This window comes from Lotus japonicus, chromosome 2, assembly GCF_012489685.1.
Source record: "Lotus japonicus ecotype B-129 chromosome 2, LjGifu_v1.2".
NCBI lineage: Eukaryota > Viridiplantae > Streptophyta > Magnoliopsida > Fabales > Fabaceae > Lotus > Lotus japonicus.
The window spans coordinates 90,598,206-90,615,142 of NC_080042.1; the positions used below are offsets into that span (position 1 = coordinate 90,598,206).

A 16,937-nucleotide genomic window follows, 5' to 3' on the forward strand; every position below is an offset into this window, starting at 1 on the left:
CCATGTGAACCATGAAACAATGAGGTACCGACGGTAACTTGCTTCTAGCTAAATACAAGGTTGATGCCAGACTGGATGTGTATGCAATTCACAAGAACTTAAGATGGGATAGCTTCTGACACCAATTAATCTTATCTTCCATATCACCTCCTCCACCCTAAACCAAGCACAACACCGGGATCTCTTTTTTTTTTCTTTTTTAATTTTATGATATAGATGTTCGAGTTGATTATATTGGTGAAGCAAGTCCCACATTGTCATTATGGTTAAGGAAGAGGGAGGTCAAAGAAGCTATTGGAGAAATCTTAAACTGTCTAGGATGTTGAAGCAAGAAGAAAGCTAAGACTATATTATCATACATAAGTTCTTTGTTTTAAGACGTACCAGTCATTAGCATTTTTTTTTGTTGAGACCAAGGTTTTGATTGTTAGATTAGACAACATTATGGTTTTTTCTCTGATTTCGGAGTTTTTCACATTATATTATTGTGTTTGAATTGTGTTCTGCTTGACCCAAAATGTCACAAAGCCCAATAGCATCTCAGCCGTGCCAAAAGGTCGCGAGACCATAGATCGGTGAGCGAGATGACTTAGTCAAGAAACAATTGATCTCAAAAATCGTCTTAGCGGATATTTCTGGCATGTTTTAATGACACAATACAGGGTTACCTAGATTTAATCATAAACTCGAAAAACCTTCCTCAAGGCTTTCAAAAGACCTCAAGTCACTAATACGACAATCACTGAACATATAAATACAGGTTTAGTTGTTTATTTACTAAAACATTATTCTTTACGCAAATTTTGAGTTCTTGTTAGACTCTAAGATTATTTATTTGCTCTCTCACTAGCTTAAGTGTGAGAGTGTCTTTTGCAGGCACACCATCGTCGTGTCAACGTAGTTCCACCATGCAAGAGAAATCTTTTAGGACATCACACCATAACCCGAGACGAAGAGATTCTATTAATCCCAATTCGGGAAGAACAGCTTATTTTATTTCTCTAGAGGTGTTAATGTGTTATTTCCCAACAATAAACTAAGCCACCATATGTTTATTTTAGCACAATTCAAACAAATCAAAAGCTTAGTCAGATAATAGTAAGAAAATTTGATTATTCTTTTCCATCTAAACTAAGCCAAGCATGTATAATACAACAGAGTTGCAGTCACCACTCACCAATTAAGAAAATAACCATATATAAAAGTGACAATTCATAATGATTATATCATAGTTTCAAGTATCAAATTTTCAATGGATCATATTATTCAATTTTGATTAGAAATGAACATTTCAGCTTTATAGTCCAGACAAGCAAAATAATAGTTTTCATTTCTAGTATAAGTGAATGATAAAGACCATTACATCTGTACATATACCTGTCACGGAATGGGTTGCAGAGAGGTGTCTGAAGGACCACAGAAAACATCACGTTTATACGGATAATTGAGAAAAGAAGATTTTGCTCTTATGTGTGTCATAACTCATGAGTAAAACGTTCTTGTCATCTTTTATTTGTATATTTTCATTTAGACAGCAATTATTTGTCTCATCTGAGTGAAAAATCAAATGACTTGTGGACTCAAGAGCATGTGATACGCAGAGAGGAAGGGACCAAACGCGAGAATTGAAACCTCAAATGACAATGGACCGAGTGAAAGCACGTTGTTTGTCTCGTTGAGTGTCATAGGTATCTTCAATATATATATTTTCAATTTCCTATTTTTTGGGAGCTACTAAATCTGTATATTAACATCTCTGTATAAACAATATTGGCTTGAATAACATAAAGAAAATGTAAGGTCATAAGGAGTTGAAAATGTGCTGTGCTCTTGGATGATACAATACATGTTATTTTTGGTTCAGGTGGAACATTTGGAATTTGGAGTATACATGTGATTAGATGAAAAACCATTGATTATTGTTGTTACAAGGTTAGTGTACTCGTGTTGGGACGACCGAATTACAAGGAAAATATTGGTGAATGATGGGACTCAGGCCACGCTTCGCTATTCGGTCCGGTGCCTTGGGGGCATATGTTTGTGCATTGGCGCATTATGGTCAATTGAGCTTAATGGATCAAAATTCAATCGAGCACGGTAAGTCGGGCCCATATGGTTAAGTTTGTGCAGAGGCTCAAGTGAGCAAGCAAGCATTGACTAACTATTATATGTGTGATATAATTTGTAATTAGGCATGGTTGATCATATAGTGAGTGCCTACACCGTAACAAAGCATGCTCATTCTTTTTTTTCTCTAAGATTGTGTTAGGATTTTCATTCCTAACTTGTTACCTTAGGCACATTGTGTGAACAATTACAATTCTTTTTCTCCCTTGTTCTACAAGGTTACATTGTTTTCTCCCTTTATGGCTAAGTATTCGACTCCCCTAAAACCTAAGTTTCTAACTCAACTCATTTCCTTTCCTTTTGCATTCTCCACTTTGTAATTTTTTCCTCGAGAATTTTTCTAATTATCTTCATTCCCTCCTTGCATGTTGTTGTTTTCTCCTTTTTCCCAATATCTGACCGGTACTTCACCACGTCCCCTAATAATCTCTTCATTCGTATGTGCAATCGCATCTTCTATCATATGAACAATAAATTAATGTACCGATTACATAAGTGGTGTGAGGACAAAGTGAGAAACTTAAAAAAAATGAAAAGTTACATTTTCTTCGCAATTTTGAGAAGAAGTGCAAAATGTGAAATGATTACCTCAAACATCGATCTTAACATGTGCCTTCACAAAACCAAACGAGGAAAAGTTCACGAACTCTCTCATGACCTTCTTTTTTCTTATCTACCAAAAAAAAATTACTTCTCTTCATTTTTATTTTATTTTAAAATTAACGGGACACTTCCTAATTCCTATTGTTTTTGTTGAGGTGGTAAATGGGAATTTGAAATTGAAATTTTCCCTCTCTTCAACCTCTGTGACATACTCCATTGATTGAAGGTGCCAATGCCATCAAATTTCGAAGCTTAAACCAGAAATCGCAATGGAGAAGAGGCTTCGCTCATCTCTACAATCCTCACCGCAAGAGTTTCTCTCCCTCGCCACAACGCTACCCCTCAAATCTTCCAAACCCTCTCTCAAAACCCTAATCCACTCCATCAAACCCTCCTCCACCGCCTCCTCCGACCTCCCTCCCTCCCTCTGCGACTCCATCGCCGCCTCCGTCCAATCCTTCCACAACCTTCGTGACAACAACCCCTCAACCCCTCCCACCAAGCGCCTCCGCCGCTCTTCCCGCCATTCCAAAACCCCCTCCAAACCCCACCCCGACGAGAAGGACGAGAAGCAGAAGCTTCTCGAGCGTCTCGAGATTCTCGCCAACATCGCGCTGCTGTGCGTTTCGCACCCTGGGAAAGCGTTCTCCCCGTCAGATCTTCTCCCTGGTGTGCAGGCGCTGCACAATAATTTGATCGTGTTTGAATCGGATTTGGCTTTGTCTTCGGTGATCGAGGGCTTGTGTGAAGAATGGTGGAAGGAGAATTTGCCTGATCGGGAGACGTTGATTTCCCAGACTTTACCTTTTCTGCTCTCTAGGTCGCTGACGCTGAAGAAGAAGGTGGATGTGCATAGGGTTTGTGTGCTTCGGGAAGCGTTTGCGCTTTTCGATTTTGAGGACGAGAGCATTGAGGATTTGAGGCTGTTGCTGGTTCGGTCTGTGATTTCGCCCTTGTATCTGAAAACAGAAGACGGGAGGCGGTTCCTGTCGTTTATCTTTGGGTTGAGCAGTCAGCTTGGGAAGGAAATGTTGGCGATGATTCGTTCCCAGATACCATTTGGGAGGAAATCAATGCTGGAGGCATACGGGGATATTCTGTTTCGGGCATGGAAAGCTGCACCCGAGGATTCGAGGGTTGAGTTTGAGAATGGGTTCTTGCAGGATTTGATTGAGGGTGCCATACATGCTTGTTCTGGAGCTTTTGCTTCGTATATTAGGAGGGTTTTTGGAGCTTTTATTAACCAGAGGACCACCGATGGGGTAGAGAAACTACTCTATCGACTTGCCGAGCCTATCATATTTAGGTCTTTGCAGGTAAATGCAAGAGAAATTAATTTTCTTCTCCACCCTGCCCTGCATGTCATCATATGTATAATGTTTGTTTGCCAAACCTTCAATTTCATATGAAGACTTTGTATTATAAGATGCTAAGATAAACAGCCAAAGGTAAAATGTTAGGGCAACACTGAAGTGGTCCTTAAAAGTTCACCATGTTGATTGTTTACTATAGTGTTGTTAGAGTATGGCTTTCACAACTCTAGGTCATTGATGCACATCTGCAGTCTTTGGTTGTTAACGGCACTCATCTGTGTAGATAGAAAATGGCAGCATTTGAGTTTTTAGAGTTCCATGATTTTAACTTTTGAGGCCTGGTATTCATATTTATGATTTTATACTGCTTATGATCAATTTGGAGTCCTCTTAAAATTGTGTTTTCTACACATACACTGCATTGTGTTGGATTAGTGTGGGCTCTCAGATTATAATAAGTAATGGCCAGGACGATATCTACATTACTCTTTCACATGCCTCACTATTTTCGTTGTTCAGATATAGAATGTTACTTTTCCTTCTTTTCAATAGGTTGCAAACTCAAATGTTCGTCAGAATGCTTTGCATTTACTTCTGGACATGTTCCCCCTTGAAGACCCTGATGCCACAAAGGAGGAAAAGGATATTTTGCTTGATAAACAGTTCTTTTTGTTAGAAAGGTTGCTAACGGATGATTGTCCAGAAGTGAGAACAATTGCTGTTGAGGGTTCATGCAGAGTCCTTCATCTATTTTGGGAAATCATTCCTTCACCAATCATAACAAAGATACTTACAAAACTTTTTGATGACATGTCTAAAGATGCATGCAATGAGGTTAGGCTTTCTATGTTGAAGGGCATCATTTATTTGCTTGACAATCCACACTCTCATGAAATCCTTAAGGTGCTCTTACCAAGACTGGGGCACCTGATGGTGGACAATGCTCTCACAGTAAGAGTTGCTGCAGCAGATCTCTTACTCCATCTAAAGGATGTCAGAAATTATCAGTTCAACAAGGTACATGTTATTAAACTCAATTGCTTAAGAAGTTCTGTATCTAATGTATTTACTAATATTATCAGTGCTGATTGGCTGGCTGATGTTCTGTATGTTATGTAGGTGGTGGATCTAGATTTGCTTTTGTCTTTGCTTGCTAATGATCAACCTCCTGTGGCTCAGAAGATAACAAAATTGCTTATGCCTTCATACTTTCCCTCCAAAGTACCCATGGAGGAGGCATGTAATCGCTGCATTACACTTGTAAGAAGGGCTCCAATGGCTGGTGCAAGATTTTGCCAGTTTGCCATCTTGGAAGGAGCATCTAAAACTCATCTTTTGGAATTGGTCAAAGTACTCCTGAGTTTGGTTCTGTCAATGGATAACATGGAAGAAAATCAGATTGAGGGTTTTCTTGTTGCTGCTAGCTACCTCTGTGATAACTTAGCCTGTGAGCCAAGCTATATAAATGGTCTCAAGGAGTTACTTACTGCAGAGAAAGTGAAAGGCTTACTAACAGTAGTTTCTTCTAAAGCACAAGCTCAGTCTTCTTTATTCAACATTCTCTCCATTGTCTGTCCAAATGATGTTAATGAACTTCTTGAGAAATGCTTGGCGGTCGTCACAAATTGCAGCGGTTTACCTGAAGATGTTGATCGCCATTCTGAAATGAGATCTTCACATAAGTTGTTGCTTTCATTGGGTGGTTTTGATGAGATGTTTGAATCCTTAACAGCCCTCTTGCATAAGGCTGCCTATCGTTGTCACTTTAAATTTGGCACAGACATGCCATCACATAGTGTTTCATTTGGTACGAGTAAGAAATCAAAATCCTCTGGAAAATCTTCGATGAAGTCAAAGATAATTAACAAAAAGCAATCTTTTGAGGATGATTATTTACTAGCTGTTGGGGCAGCGTGGCAAGTCAGAGATTTGTTTCTGCATGACGATACCAGAAAAGCTATCTTGAGATCTCAACCTTTAGAAATGTTGTTTTTTTCTCTTAAGGTGGTTTCTGAGGTCAGCATTGTGCATTCAGGACACTATGAATATATGGATATATCACCTGTTCTGGCATACATCACCCTTGCTTTGCAAATGGCTGTTGACAATGTTGACACAGGTAGTATAAAGAATCATGGTTCAACGAGGAAGAAACATAAGGTTGATTCTTCTGCATTGCTTTCAGAGGCAAGTAGACTCATTTTGCACTTTTTCTGTTATTGAATTTTTGGCTAATTAATATTTATCTCCCTTTAATTTCATGCACACATCTGATGTTGTTTTCTATTTTTGTAAGTTTATTAAAATGATTTTGTGCATTCGTACTTTATTGCGTTGTACGTTAATGCCAAAGATATTCTTTGCTAATTGATCATATGAATTTGTATTTGTTTGACTTAAAACGTTTGTCTCTCCTTTTTCTTTTGTTTCTGCTATCATGATTATAGAAATAGTTCAATGTGAAGTCTGAATTGTGTGAATTGGTTATATGACACACACCTAGCATTACAAATCACAGCGCAAATCAAATTGCGGCCGGAGTGGTCACCTGTATGGCTATACTCAATCATGACTGTGACCTATGGTTGTATTTTATTCCTACACTGTGTTCTATGTAGTCAATGCATAACTTATATGATATTTCAAGTTATTTTTTATTGTTTTTTTTATATTCTACATAATTTGTGAGTGTACAATGTACCAATGAATTTTGACCTTTCAAAGCGGGGCTATAATATCATGTGATGCTGGTGACTAATATAAGTTTGCCTGGAATTTGTCAATGTCTGCATCTTCTTTTCCCCAGTTTTATTGTTGATATTCCTTATCTGCTAGTTTCAGTTGTCTGGTAAAATGTTGAATTTGTTTTTTCCCTTGAAACATTCAGGTTTCCTGCATGATTATTACAATATAGTAATCATACGGCACACTAATTCATTTTTAGTTGAGACCATCCACTGTGTCTGAATTATTACCATTCATTAACCAGATTGATTTTATTTACGTCTTGCCTAATTTCCGATAAAAAATTATTTTCGCCAGACTGTCTTGCAGCTGACAATAGAGCACATGCTCAGCTGTTTAGAAAAACTATTTGGAGCAGATAATATCATACAAGATCACAATGAGGATCCAGATAACTTGCAGTCAACCAATGGGAAAAATAAAACTTCTGCAAAAAGGAGAAAGTTATCTGCTACAAATGCGTGTCACCGAAGTAGTGGTGGTGAGTAAATGCATATAAGATTTATTATACAGTTTTTTAGGTCTGATAATGGATTAGGTTGCCTTGACCAAATGTAATGTAACTAGCTCAGGCACACCAAACAGACTGCCGCCCCAAGTCACTCACTAAATTATTACAATTACTAAATTAAACAGATTTGTATGTGGTGAACAGTTAGACAGATAATTGGGTTTAGACATGCGGGTATTTATGATCACAGATTTCTGTACTTTTTCGAGTTTTAACCATTGTTTACAGGTTTCTTCCCTTTTGACCATTCTATTTCAACAGCATTATCAGGCTTTTCTTTTTTAAGGATCAAGGCATAAGATACTTCAAACCCTTAATTGATACTATCAGCACAAAAAATTTAGACATACTGCACAAGGAGCAAAATATGCCTATCTGTTAGTCCTGGCTATGAGGATTGAAATGTCAGTGCTGCATGCACATAAAAATGTAGCTTTTTCTGTAAATTTGTTTTGGTTCAATTTTGAAATTAAAATTATGATTCAATTAAAAATACTGCTGATTTAAGTTGTATTTTGTAATGATGTTGCTGATAAGTAGTATTTGAACTATGTACATTGGTTGGGTATAATATATTTGTTATGTCTTGCACTATGTCTGTAAAATCTCTCTGGTCTGTTTGTTACTTACTGTCTAAAAACCTTATGTATAGGATCTGAGTTCAAAGAACCCCAACTAGTATTCTGTAAGGTGAAGATGCTTACTGCTGTTCTCAAGTTCATGGCTGATACCACTGCGATGTGCTTTGCTCCTGACAATCATGGATTATTCTTGGATTACACATCAAGGTGCGTACACGATATGGTGTCTTCATTGGACCGGCTATCTCATAGCCAAATTCAACTGAGGGAAGAGGATAAAAAAAAGAATATATTGTGCCTGAAAAGCTCTTTTACCTATGCTGCAAAAATACTCAATATGATACTCACAGATTCTAGTGGATCCTCCACAACTCCACCACAAGCTTTTACTCTAGCCAATAACTTGCTTGATTTAATCATTTCAATTGAATCATACATGGGCTCTGGATATGCATCACGTCTTGTTGCAGCAGCAAAGCCTTGGCTGCCAGATGTGGTTCTGGCATTAGGATCTGCAAGTATTCTACAAGATCCTGACATTGGTAGGGAACATTTAACTCCATCTGAACAAATGAAGCAGCAGTTTCCAAAATGGCCCTTGATTGTAGCCCAGACCGAGCTCTCTGGACCAAATGAAGCTGAAGAAAATGATGAAAGTCCTCAACAGGAGAAATTCTCTGCATTCAATAAACTTCTGGGAATGCTGATTGTATTACTGAAAAAGAATCCCGATATAATGGATGCAGTTGGTGTTATTTTCCTGGGTTCTTCACTTGTTGGGCTAGAACAAAAGGACTCTGGGCTTGCATTAGGACTCTTGCAGTTTGTGTGTTCAAAGTTGTTTAAAGATGATGACAAGAATTGGGGTGACATGATGCTGTCTTCTCTAGAAGAAATCTATCATAAGATAGAGAGGGAAATAGCAGAAGAAAATGACGATGATAAACTGGGGAAATTACTCCGTGCAAAGGAGTTGCTCGAACCTCTTTGGACATATCATCTATATGAAACTGGAAGGTTCACCATGACTGATGACTAGAAAGAGTTTTGGAGTTCAATTTACGAAGGCCATTAGATTTCTAATGTACATACTTTTCAGCTTTTGCAATGCAATTGAAATGTTTTTATAAGATTTTTCTTTCATTTGTAATTAACTAAGAATATCACCATCAACATCAAGGAAAAGATTTCATGAGAAACTAAGTTTTACATGGTAGTGCATGTTTGGATACACCGTGGAAAACCACGGTTAAGCCAAAATCACAGTGCATAGCCACAAAGGTTAGGAGAAATTGCTTCTGTCTGCGATTTTAGCCCACCGTGGTTTTTCACCGTGTACCATGACGCTTACACCCTATAGATATAAATTGTGGTTAGATGATAAAAATAAGACAATAGTCCCTAGTCATTCAATATTTCAGTCATTTGACTCATCCAAACATTCATTCAGCATAGCAAAATGTTGAACTTGAGTGTCCCAGAAAACCAAGTCGCTGGGCATAAAGCGAAGGAGGGTGTGAATGGGCCTCTGGTAGATGATTCTGGAAAGTTCTACAAGCCTCTTCAGAGTGATGAGCGTGGTTCTAACGAGGTCACCTTCTACACTTCCTTCTCCTCCGATCCCAGAATTCCCCACAACATTCGCTCCTTCTTCCCCATCTTCCACGGCACCTCCGTCGTTAACGCCGCCGACCACCTCGTCTTGGAAGACCTCCTCTCCGCTTACTCCAACCCCTCCGTCACCGACATCAAGATCGGTTCCAGAACTTGGTACCCAGAAGCTTCTGATGATTACATCAACAAGTGCCTTCAGAAGGACAGAGAATCCTCCTCCATCTCTCTGGGTTTCAGAATTTCAGGTGCAACCAATTTTGCTATGTTCTCTTTGCTTCATTTCATAATGATCATGATAATCTTAGGGTTTTGTTTTGTAATAGTTAATTTTATTTCATCTTAGGATTGAAGTCTGTGGGAGCTTCCAATTCATGCTGGCAGCCACACAAGAAGTTCCTGCAGAGCCTCTCTGCTGAGGATGTCAAATTGGTTATGAGGAAATTTGTTTCTTCCGACGGGAATGCCGACAACCCAGATTGTGTTTTTGCGTCTGAGGTTTTTGTCCCTGTTTTGAAGCAGCTTTTGGAGCTTAAGAAATGGTTTGAGGTTCAAACCATCTTTCATTTCTATTCTTGTTCTGTTCTTGTGTTGTATGAGAAGGAAGGGAAGAAGAGAGCGGGTGCTGTGGTTAAACTTGTTGATTTTGCTCATGTGGTGGATGCAAAGGGTGCCATTGATCATAACTTCTTGGGTGGGCTTTGTTCTTTGATTAAGTTTGTTTCAGATGTCCTTGCTGGGGTAGATGGTAAAGTTGAACTCTGAGTGAGACTACACTGCCATTGTTGTTTATTTTTCCTTTTAAGTGAGTTCCCAATTGTGAATTTCCTAGTGATCTTATGTGGAGTTCATGTCCTCATGTTGTAATTTCTTTTCATCTTATGATGGGGTTCAATGCAGCAGAGAAATTGCTTCATATCTTTTGATTCATGTTGCACGGCCTACTAGTGACTTGGACAAAGCTTGATTCTTCTTTGTTTGAAAAGATGGTTGATTCTATATGGTCTTTGGAAACTTTTTCAGAAAGTTTTAAATGATGCTTTAATGTCCTTGTGATTGCTTAATACATAGCTCGCTTGGTCAAATATTTGTTGTGTGGTTACTTCTGGACTATGCTTATTATCTTTGATTTGTTCTGAACTTGGTGAAGGTTTTAGTTGAAGAAGCAATGCAAATATTTCCAACCCACCTCTTGTGCTTTCATTCATAATTCATGTAATTTTTAAGATCAATATCAATTTAACTAGCTTTTTTTCAGGCAAATTTTTCTTAAATTTTTTGTACTCTTTCTGTCTTGTTCTTTGTGTTTTTCCCCTCGGCGTACATTAGGGAATTAATTGTATTCTTTTGATACAAAACTTTTTTAACAACTATTCCGCTTCATCTGGTTGTGCTCTTTCTTTCTAGCTCAGTTTATAGTAGTAAGAACTATGGAATTACTGCTTTTAAAATAACAGAATACCCGATGAAACAAATGAAATTCATTCATACAAATTGCAATAAATTGAAAAAGGCTAGTTAATTGCTTAAAGTTGTTTATAGACAACGAGTCAACATAATAAAAAAAGATATTAAATAAAATGGTTAACTAGTGGTTTGTTAGTAGCTCATGGATAACTGCCACAAGTCTCCATAGCTCTACTTCGCTGCTCCACTTCTGATTTTACCCAAAAAGCCTCAAGCAATACCAGACAAGTTTGTGAATGTACAAGAATAAGGGGTCTCTATGCACTGCTGTAACTAACTAACAAATCTTCAATGTTGTTTGATGAAGAGTTGTCCATTCAAGGGCCTCAGACAGGGATCATCTTTATGCCAGCAGCAATAGGCATACCCAAAAATCCAACAACTAAACAAAAGAACCACTGTACCAGAGTGAGAGGTGTTGTGTTTGCAAAGGTTCCCATGTATTCAACTATTATGATCTGGAATAAAGCAGTAGCACTGAGGACAGCCACGAAAACGTAGTTTTCCAATATTCCATTGAGAACATTAATTTTCTCCATCTCACGTGAGTTTATCTCATTGAAAACCTGCAGAACCATGACAACCCAAATCTGTTAAATATAACACATTCACACATGACACAACAGTTACTCAGTCTTTGGGGTCATAAGTATTTCTAAGCAAGTTGTTCAGTTTCATTCAGAAAATTTACCTGACAGAATACAAATGTGTTGAAAATAAGTGTGTTTAAGACCAGATCCGAATCAGGGCCACTAAGTGCAAAGAATGATTTTCCTTTTGCCTGAAGAAACCATATCACCGTAAACTGATACAGGGATTGTCCTAAGATATTCCTCCACATGACATTGCTGATGAAATTCCCTTTCCTTCCAACAGGTGAACGCTTCATTAAATCATCTTTTGGAGGTTCAGTTGCAAGAGCAAGTGCTCCCAGGGTGTCCATTATCATGTTAACCCATAAAAGTTGAACAGCTGTGAGAGGTGCAGTTCCTGAAGAGAAAGTTCATGTACAATATTAAGATAAAGAAGTAGCAGAAAAGAAAAACGGTTTCAATATCCTGTTATGCAAGCTGATCAAGTTCATGCTTCAAAATTAAAGTATACAAATTAGCTAGTTTTCTAACCTGTTAAGCAGGCTGATGTGAAGTTCACTATCAGTGCAACCACATTAACTGTCAGCTGGAACTGCACGAATTTCTGAATATTTATGTAAACTGAACGTCCCCATTTGGCCACTGTTACTATTGTGGAGAAGTTATCATCCAATATTATGACATCTGCACTTTCTTTTGCAACCTGTACATATTTTATGAAGTTAGGCGGATTTTGATATAGCACAACATTTATTTTTCAAATCTATTGGTTTTAGGTATTTGACCATGATTTACATGGCCCTCTTTAACAAGGTAAAATGAGTGATTTACAAAGGGAAAGTAACATTGCATCACACTCACCTCAGTTCCAGCAATGCCCATTGCAAGTCCAATATCTGCTTCATGCAGGGCTGGGGCATCATTTGTTCCATCACCAGTTACAGCTACAACTTCCCCAAACGTGGTACGCAAGTGCTTCACCAATGTATGTTTGTCTAAAGGTGAGGATCGAGCCATAACCTACAAAAAAAAAATATTATGTTATTGAAAAGATCAACCATGAAACATTTGTAAGATTAATTAGTATTGAAACAATATAGAAGGTATGAAGCACCTGAATTTTGGGGATCAGTTCAAGCAACTCTTCCAGACTCTTCTCTCTAAACTCTGGACCTTCAATGGCTATGCCATCATCTGTTAAAATCCCACATTCCCTAGCTATAGCCTTTGCGGTATTAATATTGTCACCTGTAACCATTCTTACTGTTATTCCAGCTGAACGACACACTGCTACAGACTCCTTAACACCGGGACGAACAGGATCTTTGATGCCAACAACTCCAATGCAAGTGAATCCAGAAAGAGGAATGGGGTCTTCAGCAGAGAACCCATTTTCCAACTCCATATAGGCAAGGCATAGAGTTCTAAGTGCCTCACTAGCAAACTGGTTAATTGTAGAGTTAAGATGGTTAATTGATTCTTCATCAAGGGGGACAACCTCACCGTTTGAGTTGAGCACTTTGTCACATGCAGCCAGAACTATTTCAGAAGCTCCTTTACAGTGAGCTCGTAAACCTCCACCAGGAAGCTCCACCGCTACACTCATTCTTTTCTTAGTAGAGTTGAATGGCTCAACTTTCACAAGGTTACATGCTTGTCTCTCTCCTTGAAAATCACCCCCTAATGACAAGCCAAACTCCAATATTGCAGTCTCGGTTGGAGTCCCTAAAATCTCTCGTTTCCCATCTTTGTTAATCACAACTTCTCCTCCTGTGTTATTAAATATTGACTGTTGCAGAAGCTTCACAACAGATTCAGGGAGTTCAGAGCACAAACTAGAAGGCTTATTGCTCACTTCCTGGCTATTCATGCAAATGCATGTTTTCACAACAGTCATGTGATTGGTTGTTAGTGTTCCAGTCTTGTCACTGCATATAGTTGTGGCTGATCCCATGGTCTCACAAGCTGCCAAATGTCGGACGAGGGCTTTGTCATTCATCATCTTCTTCATAGCAAATGCAAGGCTCAGAGTCACAGCTAATGGCAACCCTTCTGGAACAGCTACAACAACGATGGTAACTGCAATCGCAAAGTACTCCAACATCTCCAACGCGTCATCCCCAGTCCAGCTCCAAAAGCTATCTTGTTGGAGTTTATGGCTCACAAGTCCTTGCACCAGAACTGCAAAAGTAACAATTGCAAAGAATAGGCCTATCTTCCCAATAATGGTTGCCACTCCATTCAATTTCACCTGTAATGGGGTTTCATCATCCCCGCCTTCAGTGAGAGTAGCCATCAACTTGCCCCATTGAGTCCTCATTCCAACAGTTGTAATCAACATCTTGCATGATCCATCTTGGACCTTGGTTCCAGAGAGAAGAAATGGATTTTCCGAATTCACCACCACTGGTTCACTCTCTCCTGTTAAACTTGACTCATCAATCAACACAGAAAATCCTGAAACAAATAGTCCATCAGCAGGGACTTGGTCACCAATGGCAAGGTGCACAATATCACCAGGAAGTAATTCATATATTGACATTTTCTGCCTATATGCATTTCTGGTGACCTGAATGGAAATTTTCTTCTTCTCCTTGTCTAAATCCTTGAATTGTAACGATTGGCGATAATCACTTGTTGCTGTAACAAAGACAACCAGTAAAATACTTGCAACAATGCCAAGACCATCATGAGACCCTTTGGGCCATCCTTCAGTTGCAATGCCAACTATCAGAGACACTAAAGCACACACTCCAAGTATCATCAGAGTCATGTCTTGAAGTGCTTCCCAGACAAAAACCCAAAAACTCTTAGCTTCGATTTCAGTAAACTTATTGATTCCATATATCAGCTGTCTCCTGTTCAGTATATCAGCATCACTACTAATCCCCTCAGTGACTGATGTAGAAAGCTTTTTTGCAACGCCATTAACCCCACCATGGAATTTGAACTTCTTTACATCATGGTTTTCAACTATAGACCCCAATTCATCACCACAGATTTGAAATCCTGCAGCTTTGACATCCTCCGGCACTTTGTATTCGCTTGGTTGTGAGCCTGTAGATATGATAAGGATTAAACATTTTGACTCTTAAAATTTTTAAGCAATGGGAACAACGATGAAGAAACTTACCTTGGATAAATTGCAACGCTGCTTTGGAAACCAAAACTGCAACCCTCAGCTTCTCCTGCAGTAAGGAAAAAGTAAGTCTTGGAGAAATAAAACATGGAGATCTCCAAAATAAAAACTGGAGAGAATCGCAAAGAACATGACAAAGAAAATGTAGAGTACAACAATATAAGGTGAATACAGGGTAAGCCAAGAGTACAGACTAGAACAATTGTGTTTATTACTCATTGACAAATATAATGCATTTTATATCTTATATCCAAATTGTCCACACCCCATCATCAATAAAAAATATGAAAAATCAGAGTGGCCAATGCATGCATTTCTATAGTTCCATTCATGGTGTCCTTCTATATTGAATCTGTCAACATTAAAGTTGCTCAATTGTCAATTAGATTAGCTCAAGATCAGTGTCAGTAACATACAAATTCTTAATGTCAAGTATATGCTTGATGCTTGTGTTGTTACAAAGTTCTGAACCTAACTTGGTGAGAATGAGATATCAGCAGCAATTGTATTCTTGAACTTAACTTATAAAAAAAACATGAAGTTGAAGGAATAGGGGTCAACAATTGCATTCTTTTTTTTCTCTTAACTTATCCCACAGCCAATGTCATGAGACATATTCCTCACCCCACAATCAGCGCACTAATCGGCAGGGGCTTGATCAATGAGTTTTTTCCATTCACAAGAGTTAGGAATCCAAACCCCAAACACTTGACATTTGACAAATTGCTGAAGCACTATGCCAACAGTTGTATTATGAAGATAATGCAAGAACATGCATTTGTATTTTGGCTAAATTTGGAATTATTAAAATTTCTGCTCTGCCTCTAAAGCCTTAACTCTTTTTATCAGTCAAATTTTCACGAACAAGGTATGTCAACTTGAGTATGAAAACTGATTAGTCTATAGAATTCTGATAAGAAAAGAAAGAAAACTGAATACAAGCACAAAACAGCCGAATAGTCCAATAAATATCTCCAAAACTAAATGACTCGACATATGAATATACCTAGACATGTCACTTTTTTCCCGACAAATTATATTGAGTGTGAACATTGGTTAAAAAGAATAAAAAAAATATCATTAGAAACTATAACTTGCCATATAATTCATATATTAAAAATTTTATTTTAAATTTCTTAGTGAGTGCCCTAATTAGCAAGCTTATATGTATTTTTAGTGTCGAATAATTTAGAATTAAGGTTTAGGTTAAAGACATGAGGGTATGTCCAATTTACAGTTGTTGAAAGCAAAAATAGGAAGTGAAGTAACCACTACCTGATTGGATCGACGCATAGCAGCAGCTTCGGTCCTCTTGTTGAGATTTGCAGTGAAACGAAATCGCCTTTTGGGGTTTTTCACAACCCCACAGAGCTTCCTCCATCTCTGAAGTGCTTCCTGAGAGGAGTTCTTGGATTTGACTCCTCCGAAATTCTCATTCAAATAACTCTCCATCATTCTCTCAGTAAAACGCTTTGTTTGTTGTGATATGTTATATGTAACTGCTATGAGATGACGATCTGAGATATATATATATATATATATATATATATATATATATATATATATATATATATATTGTAGCAGCCTTGTGGAAAAGGTAAAGACTCCAAGTTTGAATGGATTTCGTGGAAAGAGATGGAAGGAAGGTCCCAATGAAGAAGGTGGGTGGACCTGGACCTGGACCTGGACCTGGTAAAACACCAACAAGCAGACAGAGAGATTTTAAATTAAAATTAAAATGCCTTTCTATTTTTGGTTCGTGCAAGGGGCTATATTATATAAACGAATTTCTTTTGAAATACTATAAACGAATTAAAGTAAATAAGATTTGAATCAAGGAAAAAAATATTAAAGTGAATAAGATGGCATGGCTTTATGATTTAAACCAAGAATTATTGTTGGGAACCACGCGCTCTTCCTTCTTAATGCTTTTTGGTTTTGTTTGAATTGAAGACTTGAAGTATGCACTATGCAGTGCGCGTTTCCTTTTTTGTGAATGTTTTGGTACTATTCATTGTGTTTGTGTGTGTGTGTGTCAGTAACTAACCAGAAGCGCGTAAAACACGTACCCGAAAGAGATATAAAGAAACCAAACGCGTAAAATGGACGTCAATTACTCGGACTTGAAACTTGAAACTAGAGTCCTATTACCGTACCAATACAATTTCTCTTCTTTTATATTGTGTAAAAAATCTGATTTTTTCTAAAGGCTTGTTTGGTACGCTGTATAGTATAAGACTTAATAGT

At 38.0% G+C, this 16,937-nt stretch overlaps 3 protein-coding genes across 3 annotated transcripts; 2 read left to right on the plus strand and 1 right to left on the minus strand.

Annotated features, from left to right (window-relative positions):
- The first annotated feature begins 2,874 nt into the window (after positions 1–2,874).
- On the plus strand, positions 2,875–8,927 carry LOC130740913 (uncharacterized). The gene is made up of 5 exons (XM_057593632.1): positions 2,875–4,046; positions 4,596–5,060; positions 5,163–6,230; positions 7,086–7,269; positions 7,952–8,927. The coding sequence occupies exons 1-5, from the start codon at positions 3,000–3,002 to the stop codon at positions 8,917–8,919; spliced, it is 3,732 nt and encodes a 1,243-aa protein (XP_057449615.1). The 5' UTR covers positions 2,875–2,999; the 3' UTR covers positions 8,920–8,927.
- A 409-nt stretch (positions 8,928–9,336) lies between these two features.
- Positions 9,337–10,407, plus strand: LOC130740916 (inositol polyphosphate multikinase beta-like). The gene is made up of 2 exons (XM_057593636.1): positions 9,337–9,739; positions 9,838–10,407. Exons 1-2 carry the CDS (start codon positions 9,340–9,342, stop codon positions 10,254–10,256), a joined length of 819 nt encoding a protein of 272 aa, XP_057449619.1. The 5' UTR covers positions 9,337–9,339; the 3' UTR covers positions 10,257–10,407.
- Positions 10,408–10,957: 550 nt separating this feature from the next.
- On the minus strand, positions 10,958–16,208 carry LOC130740914 (calcium-transporting ATPase 2, plasma membrane-type-like). Its single transcript, XM_057593634.1, has 7 exons — positions 15,966–16,208; positions 14,685–14,739; positions 12,666–14,608; positions 12,413–12,571; positions 12,083–12,254; positions 11,650–11,948; positions 10,958–11,524 (listed from the first exon to the last, which is right to left on the minus strand). The coding sequence occupies exons 1-7, from the start codon at positions 16,143–16,145 to the stop codon at positions 11,285–11,287; spliced, it is 3,048 nt and encodes a 1,015-aa protein (XP_057449617.1). The 5' UTR covers positions 16,146–16,208; the 3' UTR covers positions 10,958–11,284.
- Between the last annotated feature and the right edge of the window lie 729 nt (positions 16,209–16,937).